The sequence below is a fragment of the Equus asinus genome, chromosome 2 (assembly GCF_041296235.1).
Source record: "Equus asinus isolate D_3611 breed Donkey chromosome 2, EquAss-T2T_v2, whole genome shotgun sequence".
In the NCBI taxonomy this organism is placed as follows: domain Eukaryota; kingdom Metazoa; phylum Chordata; class Mammalia; order Perissodactyla; family Equidae; genus Equus; species Equus asinus.
The window spans coordinates 52,687,397-52,715,338 of record NC_091791.1 but is presented as its reverse complement, the minus strand read 5'-3'; the positions used below and the strand labels follow the sequence as shown (position 1 = coordinate 52,715,338).

At 45.8% G+C, this 27,942-nt stretch overlaps 2 protein-coding genes across 3 annotated transcripts; one reads left to right on the top strand and one right to left on the bottom strand.

Annotated features, from left to right (window-relative positions):
- Positions 1-334: 334 nt before the first annotated feature.
- EGR2 (early growth response 2) lies at positions 335-6,957 on the top strand. Of its 2 annotated transcripts, none has more exons than XM_014833408.3 (3): positions 335-536; positions 3,033-3,141; positions 4,520-6,957. In XM_014833408.3, exons 1-3 carry the CDS (start codon positions 438-440, stop codon positions 5,770-5,772), a joined length of 1,461 nt encoding a protein of 486 aa, XP_014688894.1. In that variant the 5' UTR covers positions 335-437; the 3' UTR covers positions 5,773-6,957. The 2 variants fall into 2 exon arrangements, with proteins under 2 accessions (XP_014688894.1, XP_014688895.1); XM_014833409.3 differs by lacking the exon at positions 335-536 and adding an exon at positions 2,398-2,932.
- Positions 6,958-11,293: 4,336 nt separating this feature from the next.
- ADO (2-aminoethanethiol dioxygenase) lies at positions 11,294-13,984 on the bottom strand. Its single transcript, XM_014833399.3, has one exon. The coding sequence runs from the start codon at positions 13,581-13,583 to the stop codon at positions 12,771-12,773; it is 813 nt and encodes a 270-aa protein (XP_014688885.1). The 5' UTR covers positions 13,584-13,984; the 3' UTR covers positions 11,294-12,770.
- Between the last annotated feature and the right edge of the window lie 13,958 nt (positions 13,985-27,942).

Below are 27,942 nucleotides of genomic sequence, written 5' to 3'. Positions count from 1 at the left end.
GACGGGCCGGGCAAGCCCGCCTCTCCTCGCTAGGACCCCTCCCCATCTGAGCCCCACTCAGCCTCCTCCTTCAGGAAGGGTAGCAGCCGAAGACCGCGCGGCTCCCCCTCGCGCGGGCCGCCCCAGCCTGTGTCCTGCCCTCTGCGCCCTGCTCGCGGGGCACTCGGGCATCCAGGAGCTCCCCCTCGGGGCGGCGCGCGGTGGCCGCCCGCTGGGTTGGCAGCAGCGCCCGCCGCGGGGCGGCCCTGGCGGCTTGTCGGTCCGCCCGCCCGCCCACGTGCGTGGAGAGGAGCGAAGCGCTAGCAGTGGCCGCGCCCGCACTCGCCGCCGGTGGGTGCCTCACCTCGGAGGCTGGAGGGGGCCGTAACCCGAGCCCCGCGGCCACGACCCACATTTGCATAATTCGGCCCCCCCTTCTTTCGGACTCAGGGCTGGAGATGCGAGTCGGGCTCCCCTTCGAGGCGTCGTCTTGCCGGTGGTCAGCGCGGGGGCCGCGGGACCGGCCGGAGCGCAGGCGGAACGGGCTGGCGCACGTGGTAAGAACTCAGTTTTCTTTTCTTTCTTTTTTTAGAAACGGGACTTTGCACGTTTTTCCCTAGTGTGGGGTACCTACAAGGGTGCTAACCTTGCTGGGATTTCCTTCCTTTTCCCTCTTATCTCCAATGGGAAAAGAGGGCGCAGTGCAAGCGAGAAACTTTCCCAAATTTTTTCTGGGCGTTTGAAGTCAGGAAGATGGCCGGCCGGCGGAGAGCTGATTTTGCGGCGGGCAAGGGGAAAAGCGGCGCTCGGTTGGAGGAGCAGAGGCCGCTCCCTGCCGCCCCGGGGCCCTGACCGCCGCGCGCGGGGCCGGGCGGGAGCGGGCTCGCGGCGGCGGCAGGTGAGCGGCGGGAGAGCCTCCTGCAGCGCCGCGCTGCTTCCACGGAGTGGCGCCGTGGCTCTCGCCCGCCCGGGCCCCCACGAAGCTGGGGACGTCCCGGGCCGGGGGTGGGGAAGCGCCGGGCCGGGCCCTAGAGGCTGCCTCCACGCTCTGTCCTAGGCCTTAGCGGCTTTGAGGAGGGAAAGGGCCAGGCAGGCGGCGGCGCGCCAGGCTTGGGCACCCGGGACTGGCGTCCCGCGAGGCCCCGGCCAGGCCCGGGAGCGCGCCTGGTGCCGGCCGGGGGCGTGGGAGGGAGGAGTGGTGCCTGCAGCGAGCCCGAACCCGCCGCTCTCTGGACCTCTGAAAGTTTTGAAAAATTGCTTTGGGAACTCAACAGAAAGGTCTCCCTGGGGGTCAGTTTTTCAATCGCCAAAGGAAACGCATGTGGGTGATGGCAGCTCAAAACTGGCGTTGGCGACATTGTTTGCTATCACTCGGGACCTCGCTTGGCTCACCAAGGTGTCTCTTGGCCAGGGAAAGGAAGACTATTCCTCCTAATATGTGGTGTTCTAGAGTAGGGCTCGAGGGCGGGCAGGGCGCAGTCCCGGAGGGTGGGCTCGCGGGGGCGGCTGGTAGGGACATGAAGGTGAGGATGGGTGGCTTTGCAGAGTACCCTGTCCAAGAAGCCGGCCGGGCACCCTCGTGGTGAGGCGGGCGCACAGGCGGGCTGTCAACAGGAGTGTATAGCGTAAGGTGTGCGAGTGGGCGTGTGAAGAAGGCAGCGGGGGCGGGAGTGTGTGGAGCGGAAGTGGAGCGTGTGTGAGTGTAAGAGTGTGTATGTGTGTGGCGGGCCAGGGTGAGTGTCCAAGCCTCCATCTGGACGCCCCCACACAGCCGACCGCCCAGACGCGCCGGGAAGGGCGCCCGCTCCGCGCGGCAGCTGAAGGGGGGCGGGGAGCGCGCGGGCAGAGGAAGGGGGGTGTCTCCGCCGGAGGATTTCTCTCGAAGCTCCCTGCAGTTATTCTGCTCCTCCTAGGGTCTCCCCGCCCCCCCACCCCAAGATGCCCAAAATACTTAAACAAACAAACAACCCCAAACCTGTTCCGTTTTCGCTCCTGTATAAATAGAACAGACTTTCCAAAAAAGCAATACCGCATTCACTCTTATCACCAGCCACTTCTTTCCACCAAGTAATTCAGAAAAAAGCAGTCAGCTTCCGTGAATGCATGCAGCTTTTTTTTTTTCTTCGCTGCCTCCTTTTGCTTGCGGTTTTGAGCTGCCAAGAAAGTGAGTAGGGGTTTGACTGTAGTGTCTCGGCTCCGCTCGGTTTCTTTCCGAAGTTTAATTTTCCGGAATGGCTCCCAAACAAGGGCTGGGGAGGCGGAGCCGCCGGCACCGGATCTTCGCCTTTTTTGGAAAGTCCCAGAGAACCGGAATTCCTCCCCGCCCCGGGAGGCCGCGCCGCAGCCCCAACCCGCTCGCTCTACCCAGTGGCCTGAGCTGGACCCGCGGCGCGCCCCTTCCCCGCTGGGCTCGGCGCCCCGGACCCAGGCTGAGGCTCGGGTCGCACGCCCCAGACCCCTGCGGATTGTCGCGGGCTGCGTGTCGGGAGTCGCGAGCCCGGCGGAGCCCGCGCCGCGGAGCCCGCGCCGCCGAGCCCGTATGCAAATAGGCCATGTGACGGCAAAAGCCGCCTGGCCCAGCCCTGTTCCTCAGTCCATATATGGGCAGCGACGTCACGGGCATTGAGGACCTGCCCATAAATACTTAGAGCAACACTTTCCGTCTAACCCAGAGAGCAGCAATTGATTAATAGCTCGGCGAGGGGACACACTGACTGTTATAATAACACTACACCAGCAACTCCTGGCTTCCCAGCCGGAACACAGGAGAGAGTCAGTGGCAAATAACCATTTTTCTTCTTTCTTAAAAAACCAGCAACTTGTTTGCTAGTTTTATTTCTCTTGGATTTTTTTTCTTTTTTTTGGTGGTTGCTTTCAAGTGTGGAGGGCAAAAGGAGATACCAACCTAGGCTCAGTCAAATCCTTCTTCAAAACGGCTTCTCTGATACTCCAGGTAGCGAGGGAGTTGGGTCTCCAGGTTGTGCGAGGAGCAAATGATGACCGCCAAGGCCGTAGACAAAATCCCAGTAACTCTCAGTGGTTTTGTGCACCAGCTGTCTGACAACATCTACCCGGTGGAGGACCTTGCCGCCACATCGGTGACCATCTTCCCCAATGCCGAACTGGGAGGCCCCTTTGACCAGATGAACGGAGTGGCCGGAGGTAAGCCGCGTGTCCCCTTCGCGGATCGGGACCTACGCAACTCGGAGGTGGTGGGTGGGGTGCCGTGCGTATGCAGGACTTGGAGGAGAAGCTTGGGGCTCGAGGTGGACGGTGTTGACCGAATTGGCTTTGAAGACTGGAAAGGGTGCAGGAGGAGCCCGCGGGAGCAGGGATCCGGGCGCTGGAGTTGGGAGCGCGGGCAGATGCACCAGGTCGCCAGCGAACAGGCATGCGTGCGCCGCGGCGCGCCCAGCCCCCGGCGGGCGCTGGGATGAGAGTGGAAGAGGTGCCCCACCAGGCTTCGGGGCTTGTGCGGGCCCTTCGGCCGGCGGCATCCCGGCCTCCCCTCTCCCGGGGTAGGGACAAAGTGACGGGAAAGTTCGGGGCCCTGGAGGAGAGCTGCGCGTCTGGAGAGCCGAGTGGCAGTGAAGCGCCAGAGGAAAGCGTCCGCCGCTCCTTCTCGGGCGGAGCAGAACAGGGGAAATCTCGGAGCGCGCTCCCCGTGCGGCCTGAAGGAGCGCCCCACCTGCGCGCCGCCCGCGAAGTTGAGGGGGTTGGCGAGGGTGGAGGCGGAGGAGGGCGGGCAACGGCGGGAAGCAGCTCCCTGGCTGCCTAGGGAGGCCCGCGGGAGCGTCGGCGCAGCCGGTTTCCTTGGCAATGCGGTGGAAAGTGGTCTCCCGCGGTCCCCGCGCCTTCCTCGAAGCCTTGCCACTGGCCTTCGGCTGGGACGGGGACGCGCGGGTATCGGGCAAGACTGAGAAGGTTGGGAGGGCGAGGAAACCTAGAGACTCCTTCCACCACAGCGCCCGACTCCCTCCAGCAGCCGTCAGCTGAAGAGCAGCGGGAGAGAGGAGGAGGGAAGGTCCCTGGGATGGGGAGCAGCCAGGAAATCACTGACTCCCTTCTCGGGCTCCCTTCTCGGGCTCCCCTCTCGGGCTGGCAGCTTCGTGGCACTGGCTGGGATCAGTCTTCTTGGTATTTCTGTCCTGGATCCCCGGCCGTGGGACCTTCAGGCAAAGGAGAGGGAAACAAGTTCCAGGCAGATGGGAAATTTTTAATATTGTTGTTGCTATTATTGGGTGTTTTTACTGGGGACTAGAGCCACAGATGGCTGCATGTGGGGGTTGGGAGTAGCTCATCCTGCTTTCCTGGAGGTAGTTTGAGTCCCAGACTGTTACTGGCTACCACAGTGGCATCTTGGGCTAGCCTTCTCTTACTGTCTCTGGGTGGCAATTTCCCCACCTGTTGGACTCTGCCCCGGCTCTACAGTGCTAGGATCCTGGGCTTTGGGAATGGACCCATGTGAGAGAGGGTGAAAAAAGGCATTCTTGGCTGCATTCTCATTGCTCCACCTCCATTCTTCCTTTTCCCTCCCTAGATGGCATGATCAACGTTGACATGACCGGAGAGAAGAGGTCCTTGGATCTCCCATATCCCAGCAGCTTTGCTCCTGTCTCTGCAACCCGAAACCAGACCTTCACTTACATGGGCAAGTTCTCCATTGACCCCCAGTACCCTGGTGCCAGCTGCTACCCAGAAGGCATAATCAATATTGTGAGTGCCGGCATCTTGCAAGGGGTCACCTCCCCAGCTTCGACCACAGCCTCATCCAGCGTCACTTCTGCCTCCCCCAACCCATTGGCCACAGGACCCCTGGGTGTGTGCACCATGTCCCAGACCCAGCCTGACCTGGACCACCTCTACTCTCCGCCACCACCACCTCCTCCTTATTCTGGCTGTGTGGGAGACCTCTACCAGGACCCCTCGGCGTTCCTGTCACCAGCCACCACCTCCACTTCCTCCTCTCTGGCCTACCCACCACCTCCTTCCTACCCGTCCCCCAAGCCAGCCACGGACCCAGGTCTCTTCCCCATGATCCCGGACTATCCTGGATTTTTCCCATCACAGTGCCAGAGAGACCTACACGGTACAGCTGGCCCAGACCGCAAGCCCTTTCCCTGCCCTCTGGACTCCCTGCGAGTCCCCCCTCCACTCACTCCACTCTCCACCATACGCAACTTTACCCTGGGGGGCCCCAGTGCTGGGGCCACAGGGCCAGGGGCCAGTGGAGGCAGCGAGGGACCCCGGCTGCCTGGCAGCAGCTCAGCAGCAGCCGCTGCTGCAGCCTATAACCCACACCACCTGCCGCTGCGGCCCATCCTGAGGCCTCGCAAGTACCCCAACAGGCCTAGCAAGACCCCAGTGCATGAGAGGCCCTACCCATGCCCAGCAGAGGGCTGTGACCGGCGCTTCTCCCGCTCCGACGAGCTCACACGGCACATCCGAATCCACACAGGGCACAAGCCCTTTCAGTGTCGGATTTGCATGCGCAACTTCAGCCGCAGTGACCACCTCACTACCCACATCCGCACCCACACTGGCGAGAAGCCCTTTGCTTGTGACTTCTGCGGCCGCAAGTTTGCCCGGAGTGATGAAAGGAAGCGCCACACCAAGATCCATCTGAGACAGAAGGAGCGCAAAGGCAGTGCCCCCTCCTCATCGGTGCCAGCCGCCTCCACAGCCTCCTGCACGGGAGGCACCCAGCCTGGGGGTCCCCTGTGCAGCAGCAACAGCAGCACTCTTGGTGGAGGGTCCCTCGCCCCTTGCTCCTCTCGGACCCGGACACCTTGAGATGAGACTCAGGCTGACACACCAGCTCCTTGAGGCCCTGGAGGCCCTTCGTCTGCTCAAGCTGCACGACAAACACTACCACCCTTTCCTGCCCCCCTTTCCACTTAGAAGCAGGTCCTTCCTAAAACTTCTTAGCCCACTTTAGTCTCTCTTAGGTGAGTTGACTATCACCCCAAGTAATGGGGAGGCTTGGAAGGGGGTTGGGTGGGGGCCCCTGGCCTAGAGGGCTGAGGCCTGACCCTGCTTTAGAGGGTTGTTTGACTAAGTTTTGCTCCCCCATGCCCCCCCCCCCCTTATTTTGACTGGTTACAGGTTCTTGACTCTAGATGTCAGAATTGACCTGAGACTTTTTCTACAGTAGGTTGGGAGATGCTGATCCCTTCAGGTGGGGACGGCAAAAAGACAGAAGCAAAACTGATGTGCACTTTATGGCTTGGGCCTGATTTGGGGGACGCTGTACAGTGAGTGAAGCATGGCCTTTATGCTGCATTCTGTGGCCCTAGAACAGTGAATCAAAGCTTATCTAGTCGTCTCAACCCTTTAAGCAATATGTATTATAATCTCAGAGAATGTAAGTGCAATGTGATGGGAGGGCCATAGCAATATCTGCTCCTTTTTGAGTTGTCTGAGAAACGTAAAGACTATTTTTTCAGTGTATATCTACTCAGATTTTGTGTATTTTTGATGTGCACTGTTAAACAAGTTCTGAACCTTTGGGAAAAAAAGCATTTATGATCTCTTGAAATAAGTCAGAGGTTAACTTATTTAAAGGGGGATGTACATATAGTCTGAAACTAGGATGCATGCAATTGTGTTGGAAATGTCCTTGGTGCCTTGTGTGATGTAGACAATGTTACAGGGTCTGCATGTAAATGGGTTGCCTTACTATGGAAAAAAAAATCACTCCCTGGGTTTATTATGGCTGTATATTTCTGCCTATTAATATTTGGAATTTTTTTTAGAAAGTATATTTTTGTATGCTCTGTTTTGTGACTTAAAAGTGTTACCTTTGTAGTCGACTTGCAGATAAGAATGTAAATAATGTTACTGGAGCTGACTTGTTTGGTTATTAGCTCTTAATAGTTGTGGAAATATAAATGATTTATTCTAATGCGAAACCACTAACTGAAGTTCAGACAATGGATCATTTATGACTATAGTGTAAATAAATACTTTTCAACAATACTTTTGCTGCAAAAATCATTTATGAAAGGTTTACTGGGTGGGAAATCAGCAGTCTTCCAGGGGGTTTCAGTGCTTTGACCAAGCCAGCATCTCCAGATTTTCTTTGCTAGCCTCTCAACAGCCCTCTCACCCCAAAGCAATCTCCATTCATAATCAAATGCTAGTGTTCTGGGGATTTCCCCATGCATTAGTGTAAAAGTGGGGAGGCGTTGTTTTGACTCATTGTTCCGTCCTCTCTAACAGCCTATAGCTTCTCTCTGCTCCTGAGTGGGCTCCGGAAAATAAATACTTACAAACAAGTGCCCACTCGGAGACTACACATTTGCGGCGGCTGCTTTCAGAACCCTGACCAGGGCCAGGATCTCAGACGAGATGTGGCTTTGTGGAAAGTGTGGTGGCGTGGTCAAGCTGGAGATGACTTTCAGGTTCCAGGATTAGTCTCATGACCACAGAAAACTTTTTGAAAAGTGCTATCATCTCTTTAGATCAAAAATTCACTCAGACACTGCTGATGACAGCATTAATGGGTTGCCAAAGGAATTACCCCGGGACTCATTTCTCTCCAGCCTTCTCTGCCCATTACTCGTATTCGGAAGGATCATTAATCTGCCATAGGTTTGGTGGGTCTAGAGACTGTCAAAATACCCACCTCATTAGGTAAGATCTATGTACGAAAGTCTCAAAGACAATCCAAATTAAATAGGCAAATATGGACCCCCAAGGTACTGGATGATGGTTTGCAAAAATACACCGTAGGGTTCATTTTACTGCAAGCCTTTTGTAGTGATTTTAAAATCTAAATTGACCAAAAAATAGTAATCTACCTATCACACAAAGCAAATGGATTGTGTCTTTGTGAAGTTATCTTTACTCTGAAATTTGGGGCCTAAATATCATTTAAGTTCACCCACTCCTGGATCCTTACACAAGTGTAACATGTTGGAGCACCCACCGTTTAGCTACAGCATCTGAAAACCCTGTCGTCTGTTTGTGCTTTGCCACTGTTAGACTCCCTCAGACGTGGCTGATAACTGATGGCCTGTATTTTAGAACAGCAGAGAGCGACAGCTACTCCTGGAAACTACTTTTTGCCCTTAGCAGCATTAGAATTTGAGATCTAATTTGTGGAGGTAACTAACCTTTTTTTCTTCCCTGTCCATATTTCAAAGATGCAGAATACCTCTTAACTATGAAATAGAAGTTTCTAAACTTCAGTGTCAGGTTGTTCTGGTGACAAGTGTTATTCCATTAGATTAACATTTCCTAGCTTGTCAGCATATTATCATCTTTGTTGGCCAATTTTGTTAAACAATGTATAAAACAATATGTATAAATATGTATAAAACAATGCCACATTTTGATAATTGTGTTTTTAATATTTCCCTCTTACCAAAATTTCACCATATTAAAATACAGTACATCTGTTTAAGATCTATAATTGTCTTGCCAAATTTTCATTTCAGAGCACCTTCAATCAAGATAATGTAAACAATTGTTTACGAAGCAATAGTCTAAAAGTCTTTTTTTAAATCATTTTTAAAAGAATAAGATTAAATATATTTTGATGATAGTCAAATTGGTTAATCACTTTTGCCTTGATGTGGAGTTGGTGAAGTGGCGTAACATACATAAGGAGCCAACTTGTGGCTTTTACTCCTTGATTTCAAAACGTTAAGTCAATCTTTAATGAGATTTTACTCTCGGCTTGAAACATTCAGGGTACTTCTCACAGGTGTCTCATTTTTTTTTACTTTGCTTAAGAAATAAAGCATATAAAGGTAAGTCTACATCTTATATTCAATACGCTTCACTGAATATGATTGATGTATTTCAGTTGTTACTGGGAATTCTTATTAAAAATAAACTTCTAGAAAGTATTTTCTTAAAGATCATAATGCATTTGCAATGGTTCAGTGCACATTAAAAATAGGTCTCTTAAACCTAAATAAGGTTTTCAATTACTCATAAACCAGGCTATTTAATTTCAATATCCTAACTGCTAATGAAATTAAGGCAAGTTGTTTGGCATATATTAAAAATGGCTGCAGTAATGTTTTAACAGTGTGATTTTGTGTGTGTATGTGTGAGTGGGGGGGAAGAATGGTCAGCATCATCCCAAGTGCCTAAAATGTTGCCAGTCCAAACTAATTAAACAAGCTTTACAGAAAAAGGAAAGACAATATTTAAGTCCAAAGATTCTTTCCTTCATGGATGAAAGTTTTGTTTTCTTGCACTAGCTTCTTTTTCTTAGGTTAAATATAAAAGCTTTCTTCTGTTGTAGCAGAATAGTATGATTAGACAAAGTTTCAGATGTGTTTTCAATCAGACTGTTTCAAAGCTCACTCTCAAGGAAATAAATTATTAATTTTAAGTTTATATTATTACTTGGACTTTAGAATCCGCAGGCAGCCACCAGGTTTTAGTACAACATAATCTTACAGTATAGACCATGAACCTTTAACAGTAATCAAAATGTAGACATGACAGCAAGTAATATTTTCCTTCTCCATTCTGCAATAACCAAATAAGATTTACATCTAAACAATTTCAAACATGCCTTTATTTTTCATAAGTACACTGATTTTTAGATCAGAAATATAAATATTCCTGGATCTGAGGATTCAGTATCTATATAGGGCTTAACAAAAGATTTCCTTCACAATAGATGCCTCATTGCATCGAAGTGATCAGTGGGCAGCTTCTGTTTGCAACCTCAAATTCTGAATTCAGACCAGGAGAGTTATGGGATTGGCAGTGCCCTCAGATTAGTGAACAGTAACGGGCAGAGCCCTGAATTAAAGATATATTGCTTCTTCGTTGAGCAGTAGAGCTAGAGCACAAGATTCAGTCATTTGGAATAGATGAGTGACGACAGAGTCCTCATGAGATGCCAAGACTGAGGCACCTGTAAGAGGACAATGCAAAAGGAGAAATGAAAGGTGTGGATTTTGGGAGAAGGGCTATTAGTGTTAAAAGGTCAGAGAACCTGCTCCTGTTGACAAACACATAATACTTTAAAAATAAGCCCACCATTTTCATTAATAAACAGCAGTTGGTGTAAACTCAATCCATGCAAATCAGGTTTAGTAAAAAACCAATTCTCAAAAAGATGTAAGTAGATAGGTACACAATACTCTCCACTGATCTAACTATAACTCCATAGATATAACCAGAGAATTAAAAAGCTTTGGAAGTGTTTAGACAGACAACTTCGCACCCATGAGAGGCAATTATTGCATTTGTTATTCAACAGAAAAGTTAAGTGATTACTATCATTGTGCTCATTAGTCTTTGTAGAAGACAACTTTTTCTCACAGTTGTTAATAAAATATGGTCTATATTGCAGGAGTATATGGAAACACAACAGCAGCACATGAAGTCAATCATGACTAATGGTTTATGCAGAGGTGCAAGGGTTTTCTGCACCACATTTTGTCTTTGTAGTAAGAATGTGGCTCATTAAAACAAGTTACATTTTTGTCTTCACCATTAATTTACTCAGAATTTATTAGTGAACCAAAAGTTTCACTGTTTTTATTGAACTAGAGAGAGATCATATTGCTATTTTGGCCTCCAACTATTTCAGTTAATCTTCCGAAAAGCACCTTAGTTTTTTTCATTCAACCTGCTTGTTCTTGAGAACTTTAAAACTTTTCTTAATGAAGTTTGGAAAAACAATTCCTCCTTTATTACTGTCCGCTTGCCAGAATGAGTTTTTGTAGGTTAGTTTAACGTACTCCAGGTTATATTATAACATAAACATCATTATGAACAATCTTTATAAGTAAATCAACTTTTTGCTACAATATAATTCAAAACAGGTGGGTATGTGATGGATAACCATAGACGTTCACTGCTGTGCTATGGAAAAAATCCATTTCGAGACATTTTCTAAGAAAATCATCATGTGTATCTCTAGAATTTATTTTCAAAGCAAACGACCTGAAGAACTCCTTCAAACGGCCCCAAAGTATACTAAACACCACCAGAACGTGAAGCCACCATAAAACAATTTTAGTAACCCTGGAGGAAATAGTTGGCATTATGCCTGCTTTAGGTTTTACAACATAGTGGCATGTCACATTGAATAAGCATCTTTTTGGTAAAAAAAAAAACCAATGCATCCAGAATTTGCCTATTCATTCTGTTTTAAGAACTGGGAACAAATATTCCTTCACTCTGGGCCTCTGTAACTCAGTTTGCAGAAAGAGGGAAAGGCACATACTGTGTCCCTACAGGGTCAACACTTTCCACCAATAGCAAATGTCCCTTTATTACAGATATTAGAACTCGATTGCCACATGGGCAAGTCAATCAAGAGGGCTTAGACAACAGCTGGGCAAATTTTACTGTGTTTATTTCTACAGTTTGTTTTTATTAAAAGTATGTGAAAAAGAGTCCTATAAATAGTAAAAAGGGGGGCAACAATAGTGCTCCATGGCCTGATGCAAAGGGTGTCAATACATTTGTAAACAAGGTAAACTTGCTCAGCCTATTAAAAGGACAAAAACAAAACTAGCCACAGACAGCACAACTGTTTATTTCAAGAGGGGCAGAGTGGGAAGTGTTTTGCCTCGAGTTTTGGTGCCCTAAAATGGCCAGCTGTATAGCTAATTCTCAATTCTCCAGCCTTGATCATCTGTGCCTCCTCTCTCTTCCTGTAGAAAACCTCCCTGTGTGAAGCAAGCACTGGCTATCTCCTGTGTGACGGAGAGGGTTCTGAGAACACTGCCACCAACACAGCTGGAACCATCAGCCCTCCGGAACATTAGAGCTCCTGAGAAAATCTGAAACAGTCATCAACATTTTTCTCTACTTTAGCAGGAAAATACTGGAAGTAAATAGGGGCATGGAATTCAACAGCTGGCTAGGAGTGTTTTACATTCAGTTGTTTGGAAGTGTATGGATTCAGCTCCTCTGAATCTTCTGGTTAGAAAACAGAGAATTGCCCTATCATCTCTTAAAGTGCACTAAAACATAAAAGTCACTTGAGGATAATACATAGTTTTTGCATTAAAGATGAATCTGCAACAAGAAACCTGCTCAACTCACAAATCTGGAGACTCATAGGGAAGATAAGCTCTAAGTGACCATCTGTCACTGTAATATGCAGGTACTGAATTTCTTAGTAGATGCTGCCCCAGTAAACCAGATGTGGCTACTGGGCAAGGAGAGGAAAGAAAATAAATCTTGTCCTCTACATGCATAGTTATCTTTTGGGGGTAATCCCCCAATTCTGGAAAAATGATTTAATTTCCACAACAAATTAATTAAGCAAGACAGCTCACTCTAAATAGTAGCTCATCTTTTTAAACCTAGCTTTTACCAACGACTTGAACTAAAAGCAATTCAAACCACCGGGTCATGCACTCAATAAGTTAAAACTATAACAATAAGGAGGAAAAGGTCATAAAGACCTAAGTGGAAAACAAACGCTATTTACCCAATGTGGGGACCATTTAGTGTGTTTCTTATAAGATGGAGAACAGAGGAAAGAACATTTTCATTATGGCTTTAGGATGGAAGCGCTTCAGATAGTCCCCTGCCTCCCTCCCCCCCAAATCAAAATCCTGGTGGCAGTGATAGAGCCAGGAAACAACCTAGCCTCCCCCGCCCCCATGACCATGCCGGGTGGCTGCAGTCCAGTCGCCCGCGCTTCCCAAGGCTCCCGAGGAAGTGGCTACAGCCCTGGCAGTAGATCCAACGCCCAGGCCTGGGGGTAGAGAGAGAGCCCTTGCGGTGGGTCGCAGGCAGCCAAGATCAGATCTGAGTAGGGCACGCATTTGGCCCACGACGCCCGGGCGCCGACGACTTCAAGGGAAGACCTTGGGACCTGGATAGGGCTCCCCCTCGCACCAGAAGTCATCGGCCTGCGGGGTCTCCAGGAGCCACACCTCTCGGGGCAGATCACAGGCCGTGCCGGAGGCCTCCTTGGCCCGGACGGGCTCCAGCACCCGGTAATAGTGGCAGTCCCGGCCATCGTCGGGGTCGTAGGGCGGGGCCAGGATGTCCAGGAAGGCAGCGGGCCCGTCCACGGCGTCGATCTGGTGCAGGTTGTCCAGGTGCGGCGTGAGGACGCAGGGGCCGCTGGCCTCGGTGTACTCGGCCCGCGAGCGCAGCACGCCCGGTCGCACGGCGTCTCGTTCCCGGGCCTGCAGCGGCGGCTCGAACTGCTGTTCCGGCGGCGGCGCCCGCGGCCGCTGCCCGCCGGCTGCCTCCAGCTTGTCCATGCAGCTGATGCGCACGGTGCCGTAGAGCACCTTGAGCATGCCGTGCATGCCCGGGTGATCGTGCAGCGGGATCGACGTGCCGCTCTTGAGCAGGAACACGCCGAGACTGAAGCCGGCCGTCTCGTAGATGTGCATGTAGGTGACCGGCGGCAGGTTGGGCGGGAGCGGCTGCAGCGTGGCCTTGCGCGGGGCGATGTTCAGGTCCTCGGCGCGGACCTGGGTAAGCAGGCTCTTCAGTTTGCTCAGGTTCTCCAGGAAGCCCTGCGGCATCGGCGCCTCGGGGCCTGGCGCCGCGCCGCGGTCGGAAGCGCCGCGCCCGCCTCCGCTGCCCCGGAAGGTGAGGCACGCCTGGCGGGCGATCCGTTGTATCAGGGAGGCCATGTTGTCTCGGGGCATGTTCGGCTGTTCCAACGAGTGCCGAGACCGGGCCCCTCCGCCTCCTGCTTTCCTCCGCCCCTTACGGTCCCCGGCGGCCGCCACGGCTACTGGCAGCCCCGAGCGAGGCGGGAGGCCCCGCAACTACCGGCTCCTCCGGCGCGCAGCACCGCTGCCGCCCACCTCAGCAGCCACGCGCCCGCCTCGCGCCCCCTCTGAGCGCGCACGCGCACGGCCCACACCCGCACACACGCTCCGGGAGCAGGTACCGGCCGCGCGGACGGTGGCGGGCTTTGCCTTACGCCCGACGCTCCATTCATGCGACCAGCACCTACGACGGTGGCCCGGCGCTCCGGGCGCCTTGCAGAGCATGCTGGGATTTGTAGTTCAGTATGCCGCATGAGCTCTGAGAGCGTTCCCTTCCGCTGGAAAACGGAAGGATTAGATTTGTTGGTCATAAAGCCACCTTCTTTACGGTTCTAGGATGTTTGCTTCTTTGAGAAAAAAGGTGAATTGGAGCACAAGAAAAGTCGATGGTTAACTACAACTCCCGCCACCCCCAGCAGGCCGGGTGACGCACTTCCGGCAGCTGGCCTGTTGGGTGGTGGAGGCTCTTGGCCGTCACCAGGCATGGGTCAGAGGGTTGTTAACCTTCCGGCGCCGCTCGGGCCTGGTCAGCCATCCAGGGTCACTTTCCTCTGGCCTTACCCCGGGGAAGGAAGCTGTTAACCTAACTTTAGGTTCTCGTAGCCGCCAAGGCAGCACTGTCTGCCACCGGGATCTCGGGAGGGCGCTTTCGTAATTTTCTAAGCTGATTAGGAGATGAGAAGGTCCAGGCAGTCCCTGGTGATCACTACGGTTACTCTGCACAGCCGTCCCCAGCTGTTGTTTGCATCAGGGTCTGATGACGCTGCTCTTCTGGTTACAGAGCACGATAGTTTTTCGCTGAGACTCGAGAGGCCATTTGCTGTGGTCACGAATTCTGTATACTAACGGTTATCAAACCTTGGTTTGCCTAAGAAGCACCTGGTTACATGGAAAGGGAGCTTTTAAAAAATATATATTCCTGGTCGTCATCCAGAAATTGATTCACTAGATGATTCTGAAGCAGTCTATGAGAAACAATGGTGTGGGAGAATCTGGCAAGCTCTTGACCTTGACCTAACCCTGTGGTTAAAGTCCTTTTGGACTTCCGAAGCTAAACATGGGTTTCTTGTTCATTTTGTAATTGGAGTGGTTCAGTAAATCCAGTTAAAGAAGACGTGGTTTTTTTAGTGAGCTATTTAACCTTTCTAATGAGCACTCGGTCGGTATATTCCAGGCACTGCGTTCAGTGCATTACCTAATGAGTATTATACTATTTAATTCTCATAGCAACTCTTAACAGGTAGGCACTATTGTTATTCCCAGTTTGTAGATGAGGGAATAAGTTGCACGAGGATAGTAAATAATAGAGCAGAAATTAGTACACTTTTACCAAAAACAGCAGCTTGAGTTGGCGTTTAAAGCAGTAAATGTGGAGTCAGGATATTGTTTTTCCAGCCTCCTATGCTACTTACAAGTTGGATGTCCGTAGGCAGACCCAACCCTTTTAGGTCCTCAATTCACTGGCACAATGCTGGGCTAGGGTGATAGTCCTTCTGAATGCTACTCACTCATCAGAAGCCCCTGGGGAGCTTTATAAAAATAAAGATTTGGGGCGCCGGCCTGGTAGCATGGTGGTCAAGTTCCCGCCCTGGGCTTCAGTGGCCGGGGTTCACAAGTTCGGATCCTGAACACCAACCTATGACCTGCTTGTCAAGCCATGCTCTGGCGCGTCCCACATACAAAATGGAGGGAGGTTGCTACAGATGTTAGCTCAGGGCCAATCTTCTTCACCAATAAAAGAAAATAAAAATAAAGATTTGGGGGTCATACCCCACAGATTCTGATTCAAAAGAACTGGTGTAAAACCCACACTTTTTATTTTTAAGATGTTCTCAAAGTGATTCTTAATTATCAGATCGGTTTGAGAACCACTGTTAAATCCGTAAATAATAAACCAATCCTTAATATTTGGTGATTTTGATTGAGAGGGTGATTATTTGTTTTAGAAAAGGACTCTTAAGATTTATTCGTTTTCAGAGGTTGCCATGCCATTGTTAAGGTATTTAAATGTACTGTCAAAGTTCACCATGTAGTGAAAACCCATGCAATCTTTTTCTAAAGTGAGGAATATTTAAAGAGAAAAATCACCTTCCTTCATTTACAAATCTGGCTTTTTATTTATTGGTTTTACTTCTATTAAGCTATAATTAGTGGGAGATATAGGCTCCATAGAACACAGACTTTAGTAAGACACAGATGTGTTTTATTTCCAAATCTGTCACTTCTTAATAGTTGTCTGTACTTAACTGAAGCTCATTAATAAAATGGGATAATAAGATACATGTGTAAAACACTGATGATAGCATATAGAACATAATAGCTGTCTCATAGTAGTAGCTGTTATCATAGTTTTAAAATAGTTAAAAGCTGGAGCCGCCCGGTGGCGCAGTGGTTAAGTTCGCACGTTCTGCTTCAGTGGCCCGGGGTTTGCTGATCCGGATCCCGGGTGCGGACATGGCACCGCTTGGCACACCATGCTGTGGTAGGCGTCCCACATATAAAGTGGAGGAAGATGGGCACGGATGTTAGCTCAGGGCCAGTCTTCCTCAGCAAAAAGAGGAGGATTGGCAGCAGATGTTAGCTTAGGGCTAATCTTCCTCAAAAAAAAAAAAGTTAAAAGCTGTAAAGACCAGTGAATTTAAATAATAATTGGCAAATATTGAAATGGAATTCGACTTGTGTTGAGAATCATCTCCAAGGTAGAAATAAAGAAAATATTATTTTTATTGGTTAAACCATCTACCTGGTAATACCACCCCTTAGGTCCTTGCTATTCGTTGTTGGCCAAAGAGTTCAAGTTTCCAAAGACTGCCTGTATCAGAATCACCTGGGCGTGTTTATTCAAAGTGCAGATCAAATTGAAACCTGCTGCACCTGAATTCTTTTGCACGTAGAAGTTTATAGGAACTGCTAATGTCCACAGAGCACGTAGTACTCTTTTAGGCCACAGTCTACCTCCATAATTGCTTTTGATGCTGCCCTTCAGAGCTGCTCTAATGGATGAGATCAATCCTGAGGGCTTTCGCCCTTAAGAGGCGCCTTTCTTGGCCTTCTGCTCGATTGCCAGTAGCTTAGGCTGAGTGGGTTTCTGTTACCATTAACCTTTTTCGTTTTATGCTCCTTGTACTGTTTTCCTCTGTGTTGCAGTAAGCAGCATGAAGACCAAAAAATTCAGAAAAGGAAACACACAAAAGAGAAGTAGTAGTGAGCAAGTGCTGGAAACACAAGGCAGAAAAAAAAGATTTGGGAAAGTTTGGGATACATAGAATCTATCATTCCGTAAATAGTGAGTATCCAGTGGGTACCAGGTATTGTTCTAGGCTTTGGGGATTCAGCAAGTAATATCCACGTTCCCAAGGACTTTATTTGCAAGTATGTGTGTGTATTTTTGGAGTGGAGGTTGTTACACAGTACAAATAAATGAGCAACATAATTTCAGACAGATAAGTTTATGAAGACAATACAGGATGATAGCATGGTGTGATATTTGTGTGTGTGTGTGTGATGTGTTGCTTTAAATTGAGTTGGCATGGGTAACCTGAAGATGACATATGAGCTGCTCCTGAATATTAAGGAATCAGCCATGGAAAAATCTGGGACCAGAGCATTCCAAGACCAGGAAATAGCCCTAAGGCTGATAAACAGGGTATTGGATACCATGACATTGACCAGGCGGGAAGAAGCTTGGTATTATTAGGGACAAGAACGAAGACCTGTGGGGTTAGACTATATAGTGACCTTCAGAGGGCGTGGAGGGAGATGAAGTTGGGGAGGGAGGCTAGGGCCATATTATATAGGCCGTATAGGCCATGATTAGGGGGTCGTAGGGAGTCACGCGCCATGGTGGGGAGTTGGATTTTGTTATAAGTGCAGTGAGAAGCTTTTGGAGAGCTTTGGGCAGGAGCAGGACTTCATCTGTTTTACATTTTTCAGAGATTGGTGGTTGGGGGAGTGTAATAGCAGAGAAACCCTGATTGGAGGCGGGGATCCAGAGGAAAGGCAAGAGTGTAAAGATTAGGAAACTCTTTTGTAGGTGGAGCTGACAGGGTTAGCTGATGAGCTCTTGCTTTGGCAATCTATTTCTTAAGGTATCTTCTCTCCACATTTTCTTTTTCACGAGTTGACAGCTTTGTGGTGATAGGTAAGACTGATAAAGCTGAAATCTCACCTCCTGCCCATGTCTAACTATTAAATTTAGGGATGAGGGAAGCACACAGAAGCGTGAGTAAAGCTGAGATTTTTTTTTAACAGTTTCTTAATTAACCAGGAACTAAGAAGAACTAGAAAAGCCCCCAGCCTATCTATCTATCTATCTGTCTGTCTGTCTGTCTGTCTATCTATCTGTCTATCTGTCTATCTGTCTGTCTTTCTATCTATCTACCTACCTACCTATCTTCACTCCAGCTGCTCCTTGGCATGACCTCTTCTTTCTTTGGGAACTAGGCTTGTGTTTTGTCTTTCTTCCTTCTTCCCCTGGCCCTCCTCTTTATGAAGACTTACTTTCCTTAATTCACAAAATAGATTACCTCCTGGCTTTTCTCAAATCTGTCTTCAGAATTCATTTTGCCCATCTCCTCTGATCACCCTGGCACCCAGTCAAAAGGGCACAAAAGTCCTGACATCTTCAAATGCTCAGAGTTCCTAGCCTGCAGTTGTCTGGGTTTTTTCTTAAACAAGCAAGAAGGTTTCTTTTTTCTCGTAGCTCTTGCCACCTTACTCCTATATCTGCCTTCGTGTTAATATAGGACATGGTAAATAAATTGATAAAAAGATTTTCCTACTTTTAGACTAACTTACTTATACTTGATTGTATTTGAAATATTTGGGGTTTATATTGTGGCTTTCCTTTCAGTTTTTAAAAAATGTTAGCATATATTTCTTATCCATTATCATGAATGAATGTCAAGTTGTAAGAGAAAAATAAATAGATGCAAAGGCAGAAGAGCTGGTTGTAGGCACGGCTATGCCACTAACTAGCTGTATGTTACCGAGCAAATCACTTGATTTCACTAGATCCAGTTTCTTCATGTTTCAGGGAGATGATCTCTCAGATTTCTTCCAGCGTCTCATTAGCCCAATATGGATGATGGAGATAATTATAAGGACAGTTTGGATAAAACCGAACATATGTATTTTCTTTCATCTCGTTTATCTAAGATTATTATACCATAACTCTCTTAGCTCTGACTATCTCCACTAAGATCTTATACACTAACTGCCCCACTCTACTCTGGTTTAACTCTGGGTGATTATCTGAAATCAGATCACTTTGATGTAGGGCTGTTGAGTTAAAGGAATTTTCAGCTAAGCTCAGGAATTTTCAGCGTTCAGGTTGGATTCTAGGTGTACACATTGCACCAATAAATTGCAGAGGCTGTGTTGTGTGATATAAGTTGTAGACATTGTTTTCTAACTGCGTGATTCTGTAGACCGGTGCATGTAGGGTTGAGATGGAGAAGGGCTTAAATTGATTCTTTTTTTCTCTTCCTTGCCAGTATCTTATTTCAGGCAATGGGAGGCAAGGGAGAAAGAAATGAAGAATTAGGAGCATGCAGAGGGAGGTTGAGGGGAGAAAAAAAGGTGTGGGTCTCACAGGTCAGTAATGAAAAGAAGCTTTTGCTGTGCTCAGTCTGAAGCACTGCCAAAGGCCAGGTATTAGCATTTTTAGAGGTGATTTCAGATTATAACACCCCCTATCAATTTGATATTAGAGAGGTTTTCCTCTTCTCCTTTAAGAAGTGCAATTATTATGAGACCTAAAATAGTTCTGAACTGTAAATTAAATCCAAACACCCTTTATCTTTCTTAATTAACTTTTTCCCCCTATTTCATGCTTCTTGTTTTTCTTTCCCTTTTTTTTTTCCCCTCTAAGGAGACATCAGCTATCTCCACCTCCTCCGCTTTCCCATCTGTCTTTTTCCTCTTGGCTGAAAGAGAGATTTTTACTTTATATTTATTTTAATTAATGGATTTGAATCACAAGTGTTGAAACAGTTGATGTTCATCTTCAAGAGGCAGTGAAAGGGAAAATCATCTTCTTTTACTTGGCAGAAAAGAACTGTATGTTCATTGCTGGTGCCTGCCTGAAAAATGACTGCGAAAGGGGCAGGAGAAGGTTCCAGAGTTCTGTGTCTTTGCAGGGAACGACACCATATCCCAGTATCAAGGGAAGTAAAGATGGGAAAAACTCTTCAGAATGAAATTGTAACTTTCTTGGGAAATGCCTTTCTGAAGGGTTGCTTAGTAAATATTGTTTGATGGTTTGTGGTCCACTGATTTAGGATAAGATTCCCAGGAACAAAACAGTAGTATGTAATTTAATTGCTTGAACACTCTGATTAATAAAATCTACCGTAAGTTTTTCATCTTTTCCCTTTTAGTTAGACAAGGCAAATGATATCTTGTTTTTTATCCTGCTTCCTTGAGTGTTCACCATGGAACACGTCCTGGGGCATTTGACTGACTTGAAATAAATAGGGACAATAATACATGTGTTTCCTTGGACAAGTGAAATGCTACTGATCAAAGCTTTCTTTTGAAAACAAACAAACCAAAGGCTGGTCCAACTAGATGCTCTCTTATGGCACTTTAGAGAAAGCTTGAGAAATGACGGTACAATTTGAAAGTGGAACAACAGGAAATCAAGGAAGAAAGAACTATCCACTGAGGGGATACTAGTTTTACTCCTGGTTCTAGCAACCCGCAGTATGACTTTGGGTAAGTCATTTTACTTCTTCGAACCTCAGTTCCCTTATTTATAAAGTGAATAATTTAGTGGGTGAAATAGGTGAAGGGGATTAAGAGGTACAAATTTCCAGTTATAAATAAGTCATGAGGATGCCGTGTAAAGCATAGGTAATATAGTCAATAATATTGTAATAACTCTCTATGGTAACAGAGGTTAACTAGACTTGCTGTGGTGGGCATTTTGTAATGTATAGAAATATTGAATCACCATGTTGTACACCTGAAACGAACATAATACTATATGTCAATTCTACTTCAATAAACAAACAAACAAAAAGTGAAAAGTTTAGGGGCTGGCCCGGTGGCATAGTGGTTAAGTTCATGCACTCCACTGTAGCTTCCTGGGGTTCACGGGTTTGATCTTGAATTTGGACCCGCACATCACTCATCAAGCCATGCTTTGGTGGCATCCCACGTACAAAACTGGAGGAAGATTGGCACTGATGTTAGTTCAGGGGCAGTCTTCCTCAAGCAAAAAGAAGAAGATTGGCAACAGATGATAGCTTAGGGCCAGTCTTCTTCACCAAAAAAAAGTGAAGAATTTAGTTTAGATGATTTACCACTTTCCTTCCAGCTTTTTTAAAGTAACTATGAATTTTAGAAATTGTAATTATAAGAAAAAAAGTAATATAATTCCATACAGTGAAACACTGCAGAGCATCACAAAAGATACTTTTAAAATGTATTTTTAACAACATGTGAAGAGAACACTCAGTAACACGCATACAATGATATTTGACTTCTCTTTTGTGTTTGTGTTGTCTCTACTTAAAGCAGATTATGTTGACATTTCTTGAATATAAATCATTGAGTACACTGAGTAAAATGAGCAAAAGCTCTTGTTTAAAATAAAGTGTACCATTATTATTAAGTTTCCACAGTACTTTTTAAGGAAAAACATTTTTTTTCATTCTAAGCATAAATTGCCATGCAACAAGAGTGCCATGTATTGCTATTGAGAAAGGCAAAACATGCCTTGAGTTAACTATACATTTCACCAGGACCTGCTGAGGTAATTGACAACCAACATCACAGCTCCAGAAATTACTTAAAGCAGCAGAGCTTTAGTTTAATTAGATAATTAGCCCTGGTCAGCCTATAATGAATGCACAAGCAATTAGCAATGAATTTGGGCTGCTAAAACCTATTTTTCCTCTGTTCTGTTCCTTTGCTTTCATTAACAACTCCAACTACTAACAATCAACTTTATTATCATCAAACTCTTTGCAATCAATAAAGCAGTGAGACCTGACGTTGGTTGTACAACATTAAGTGATTATGTTAAGTAATGCCATTCATTTGCCTAGCCATCCCGCTGCTATATTATGTCAAACAAATAGGGTTTTTAAAAGCAGTGCACACTGTTTGATTTTGATGACTGCCTTATTTGTCAAACCTAAGCAACTAGCAAGAGATGTACCTCAATTTGGAGTTCTTTCTCAGTGGCTTTAGCAGACTTGAATAAAAGGAAATAGTTCCATAAATCCACCAAAAGCAAGACCCTCAAAAAAGAGCCTTTTTTGTGGCTTAAAGAGTCTTATGTTTGGAAGGGCTTGAGATAAATTTCAGTAAGTGACAGCCTTCACTTGTCCGTCTTTCCCTGTTTGGGGACAGTTTTCGGTCTCATGGATGACAGAAGGAATCATTATGGTTTTTCCTCATATCCCTTCATCGAAGTCTTTCCCATCCATCTGCCATTTCTTGGGGGAAATGGCAGAAAAGAAAAGGAAGAAGAGAGGAAGTGATAAAGGGGGGAGAGCGAGCTTTCAGATGTGGAAGAGCACAAGGTACCAAAGATGTGGAGGTCATGTTCCTAAGACTTACTGTTACTAGGTATTCATGTCAAGAAGACATTTGTGTTGCTCTGGTTCTGGGCGTGTAAACTGAAATAGTTCATTATATTTCAATCAGAAATGGGTTTTAAAAAATGGATATTTTTAAGTTTCTATGGGCAGGTTATACATCTACAAAGAGATATCATTTGCCATATCAGCAACCAGTCTGAATCCATTAGAATTTATGGAGTCCTTGATATATAGTGTTCTTATAAAAATGTTGTTCTATTTATTAATAATCCAATAAGATTTGAGGAATTAAACCCAATGTTAGAAAATTAGCCGGTTAATAGCAGTGTTGGAATTAACTGAAGAAATGTATTGCTTGCCACTCAAGCAGAATTAAAATGTATAAACAGAATTTTTCTTCTGATTGGAATATGAACATTGACTTATAATTTCTTATCTTGAGACTTCCCATCTGGCTGGTCTTGGAAATATTGTTTTTCCTTTTTTCCCCAGCAATAACTAGCAATTAGAGTTTCAGAAATGCCAATTTTAATCAAAACTCTCATTTCCAAAATAGAAAAACTTGCATGAACTATATAAAGCCTCTTCGTTTTATTCAATTGACTGTTTTGAAAAAGTAACTTAAATAATTCAGAGCCAGAATTAAGATATTCCAGAAATGTTAAGAAAATGGTGCAAATCCTTCCAAATTATGGTCATTTTTACTTTTACTATGGGCACAGTAATTTCACTGGCATTAATGTTTATATTATCTAAGTATCAACTTTATAGCAGTTAGCTCACATAAAGCAGGGTTTCTCAACTTTGGCATTACTGACATTTTGGATTGGCTAATTCCTTTTGTGGGGGCTGTCCTGTGCATTGCAGCATGTTTAGCAACATCCCTCGCCTCTACTCACAAGATGATAGTAACACCAACTGCCCTTCCCACCCCACATTGTGATAACCATCATTATTTTCAGATGTTGACAGAAGTTCCCAGGCTGAGGACAAAAGCACCCCCGGTTGATAATAATATAGAATAAGACCGTGACAATTTCTTTCTTTAAAAGCATTTCAATTAAAAAAAATGAAACGTGTTGAATTTGGATGTCTAGACCATCTTTACTAAGTGAAGTCTTAACAGAGAGAAAATAAATGAATCAGAGCCTTGCTGACCTCCAGTTTAGAGTGTTTTTTGGGGACAATGGAAGAATATGCCTGCTCCCGAATTCCACTTGACTTTCCCAAATGCCCTGGTATAGTGCTGGAAGTTTGTACTCTTAGAAATTTGTTCCTTTGGGTAAAATGCAAATATTCCTCAGAAGAGCATCCCTTTACACTAAAACTGAAACTTTAGTTTTCAGCTAAAACTAGCATGGTATTAACATATACCTGCCTTTTTACTTATGACAAGGTCCTTCAGGAAGAAGACCCAGAAGAAAATTACCTTGGGAACTGAGAGTTGGTGGGTGAATGGGAAGCAAGCACTATATGTGGGAAAAGGAATGATGAAAGGATCTAAAAAGATCCTTTAGACCACATTTTTAATGGGTCAGCTTGAGTTGCTCTTGGCATGTTTCAGTGTTTGGTTTTTTCTACTGCTCCCTGTATCTTTAAATCCTATCCTTTTTTTTTTTAAAGCAGTAAAGTCTCTGGTAGATTGTGTAGTAGTTGTTTTTTAATGTACTTTCTTTGCCACTCTGTGATGGGTATCCCAAATTAATTTTGAAAAGTTACAGGTAAATGAAATGGAAAAGTCTAGAGAAGTGTTGACTAGATTACTTGACATGTAAACCTATCGTCCATGCTCATGGGGGAGGTCTGAGCAGTGTCAAGCCTGCTGTTCCTCCATTGTTGTCTACTATGTTGCTGACTGGCAGTTTCAGGCCTACAAGATGCCTGCCTGGGCTTTCCAGCACCACTCAGTGGGTACCATAAGGGATGGCCCTGCTTGTGAAATTCACAACCTCTCTTAAGTAGATGTTCAGGGTGATAATCAGTTAAAAAAAAAACAAACCTTCTAATGATTAAAATAATGCTCCATTAAAAGGAACTTTCTAGACCTGGGAGAGACATGGAGATCTGATAGCTAGCATGCTGAAGCTGGTTCCAGGATATTTTCATAAATGCCTTAGTAGCTCCCTATACTGAGCTTCCATGTAGCTATAGGATTTCAGTTATTCATGCTGGACTTTTGTCTGGTTGGCTTTTCATATGGAATTACTGTATCACGGCACTTGGACTGCGACCCAACCTCTATGCATAGGGTCTGTTTATTTTTCTTTTTCCCATCTAATGTCACTTGCCTCTTCATTTCCTGATTTCTTCCTAAAGTGAGGGAGCCAAAATGCGTCACACATCACAGCTGGATTTAGACAACAGGCATCTTCTTTGCAGGGACCTGCACAGAGCCTGATTTATTTATGTGAACATTTCACCACTTACTGGGTAAAGTTATGGATTCCTTGACTAGTTACTGATTTTATACCTTCTAGTGGTTAATCCAGCCTGTTTTCAAAAGTCCAACTGTATATCAAAGTAAAATAAAATATTCTTGTTTGTTTAACCAGTTCTTACTTTCAGGCTGTATAGTTTAACAGTCCGCATTGACCTCACATTTTTTTCTTTTTAGGTTCCTTGCCTCAAACTGGACTTAAGTGGTTCCTCTTTTTTAGATCTGACTTACACCTGTTATATAAGCTGGTGTCTTAATATTATGCCTGACTGACAGATTTCATACTTGTCCCTTTCAACATAATTTTTCCAATCTAGCATTATGTTTTTACCTTTCTTCTCTCAGCTCCGATTTTTCCACAAGCTTTCACATAAAGATAATCTTTTATTGTTGATAATAGTAACAATAGTACACTGATACTGATGGTCATATGAGTGTTTTTTCATAATTTGCTTTAGCCTTTTTTCTCCATAAAATACAGAGATCTATGAACATGATCCCAGTCCTGTTTTCAAATATTGTTTCCTTGTTTCCCTTAAGATTTTTTTGTTTTTTACAATACCGGATGTATACTATAGCTTTTCCAATTCTAATAGATATGCATGATTTCACAGAATGGTAATTATAGACAAGGTAAAACACTGCATAGAAGTTTAAATTGTTCCACAGGAATAGTAACTAGGAAAAACCTTAATGGTTCTAAATTCACGTTATCTTTACTTAAATTACCTTTTATTCTTTGTTGGTAGCTACCCTGGCCCCTATTTATTCAGACAGACATTTGTAAACTACTGCCAACAAAAAAAGGTGAATAGAAAGCCAGGGACTGAATATGAAAACTGCTGACCCAAACTGGGTAAAGCCATCTGACTGTGTCCAGGACAGTCAGAATCATGCCATACGGTTCTTCTTAGATTATACTTCCCTAAACATATGCAGTGTATGTTACAGAAATTACCTGGTGTTGTCAACAGAACAATCATGAGATACCATAGACTGAAACGAGTGGTCTCCTACTGTCTTGAAACTCCAGAGATTTTGCAGCATTTCCTAAATTATATTACTGATAGAAAGTACTTAGTAAATTGTTGACCAAGGAAACTTCCTACAAACATTTATAGGACAACACTAGATGGAAATATATTTGTTTTAAAAGTTTGCAAAAGTGAGCCTGCACAGTGTAATTCTTTGAAAAACTCCTGCTTCAGGCTACTTCTCTTACTGGGGTTGATGAATATGGTCACCAAACCTGTAAGAGGCAAAGGAGCAGAAGCCCGGGAGGTCAGGCAGAGCGGGGGAAGCCCAGATGGTGCCTCCAGGTCATTTCTTCGCCACTGGGGGCCAGGATTGGAGGGGGAATTCATGTATTGGGTTATACATCTTTTGAAGACCAAGACCACATCTAATTAATGTATTTTTACCAGAACCTAGGATGATACCATGAATATCTTAACACGTTAGTGACTGTGGGGCCTGTTTCTTTTGCACTCCTCCAAGCAAGGCACATTATGGAATACACTCCTAGAAGAGATGGTAATTGGGGAGTGTTCAGGGGAAGTGAGGACAGCACTGCAGAGGAGGAAAGAAAATCTGGTGCAGAGATGCTGCTTTAATGTGTAATTTGCCCAAGTGATGGAAGAATGGATTCTGAATTGCTTTCCTCTTTTCTCATTCTGTTAAAAAAAGGAGATAGGGAGATAAACAGTCTTATTTTAGATTTCTGAGCATCAGGTATGAAGCATTAAAATGAAGTGTCAAAGAAATAAGCCAATCTGAGAATTTGTGATTAGTGATGGCACCGTCACTTCCCCTCCTCTCCCTTCCCTGGTAAGGAATGCACCTTCAGGAAGGACCTCTGACCCTGGCTGCAGATACTAAGAGGAGAGCATTCTTGCCCCGTGTGTGTTAGTGCTTAGGGGATCAGCTTTACCTGAAGCCCGGAAAGGGTCCTAGGAGGAGACTGCCTCTGCCTTGCATATTCTACTGGTTCTTTGGGTCCCACAGGGAAGCCAGGCGCTCTCCTGGGCCCCTCTACTGATTAGGTCAGGTGACCTGGGAAGACTCCTCTGGACGGGCCAGGAGTGGACACTGGGAGGATTGAGCACAGCCATGACAACTTTGATTTCCAGAGAGACTTTGCAACGAGGGGAATTATCTAATTAGTCCTTATTCTACCTTTAAAAGAGAGATGAAGTGCCAAAAAGTATCACCATGGAAATGAGCACATTAATCACCGTGGAGACCTTGAAACTCTCAGGTTTCAGATGTCACACTTCATCAGAGCCGGGTGTGGTCTGGGAAGATGTCACCCCGGGACTGCATTTGGAACAAGAAAGCAGTTTAGGGGAAGCTTTGCCTAACCATTCTCTTTTGGTGTCTAGCAAGTGAACTTGATTGTGCTGTAACTGGTCTGTTTCCTCCATTCCACCTTTTCTCTACCTCAGTGTCCTCCTTATACACACACACACCCACACACCCAGAAATGCTCCCTTTATGTCACTCTTGGCTCAACATTTGGCACATTTCTAGAAACCCTCTCCTTGTTTTGGTTTTGGCACCATCAGTCTCCTGATCTTGAGTCTTTGCTCCTCCTGGATCCCTCAGTGCTTCCTCTCCTCTGCTCAGCTCTGAAATGCCATTCGGTCCGGAGCTTCTTCCTTGCCCTCTCCTGGGTAATGTCACTTGTTCTTTATGTCTTCCTCCTTTACCTAATGTGTGTAATCCTTTTTCTTCTCCCGATCACATTTCAGTGTTCCCCAAACTCCAGTTCTTACACAAGGACCCCCTAGTTTTCAGGAATGAATCCACTGAGAATATAACTTGCTAAGTCATTCCTCCAACTTTTCTTAAATAACCATTTTGTGAAAGTATTGTACTCAACCCTGTGGGGAAACAGTAGGGGACATACATCCCTCTGGTGGAGAGATTATAATCCATCTCGAGACAAGACATGCAGGGGCTAGAATGAGAACAGAGGCAGGTAGTGGGAATTTGTATAGCACCTGTTACATATTAATAAAGAAAATTAGGGGCTCACAAAATACGTTGAAGTCAACCCTAGGCAAGATGTGCTAAGAAAGCTTTTCTAAAGCTTGACCCAAGTCTTCATGAAAGAATTGGGAGCAATATGATGGAAAGGAGAGAGCAGAGGACTCCAGGTGGAAAGATTCGGTGCAAAGGCTCAGCCCTGTTCTCCAACTGGTGCATTTATGGAAGAGTCACGTGTTTTTCTGTTTGGCCAAGT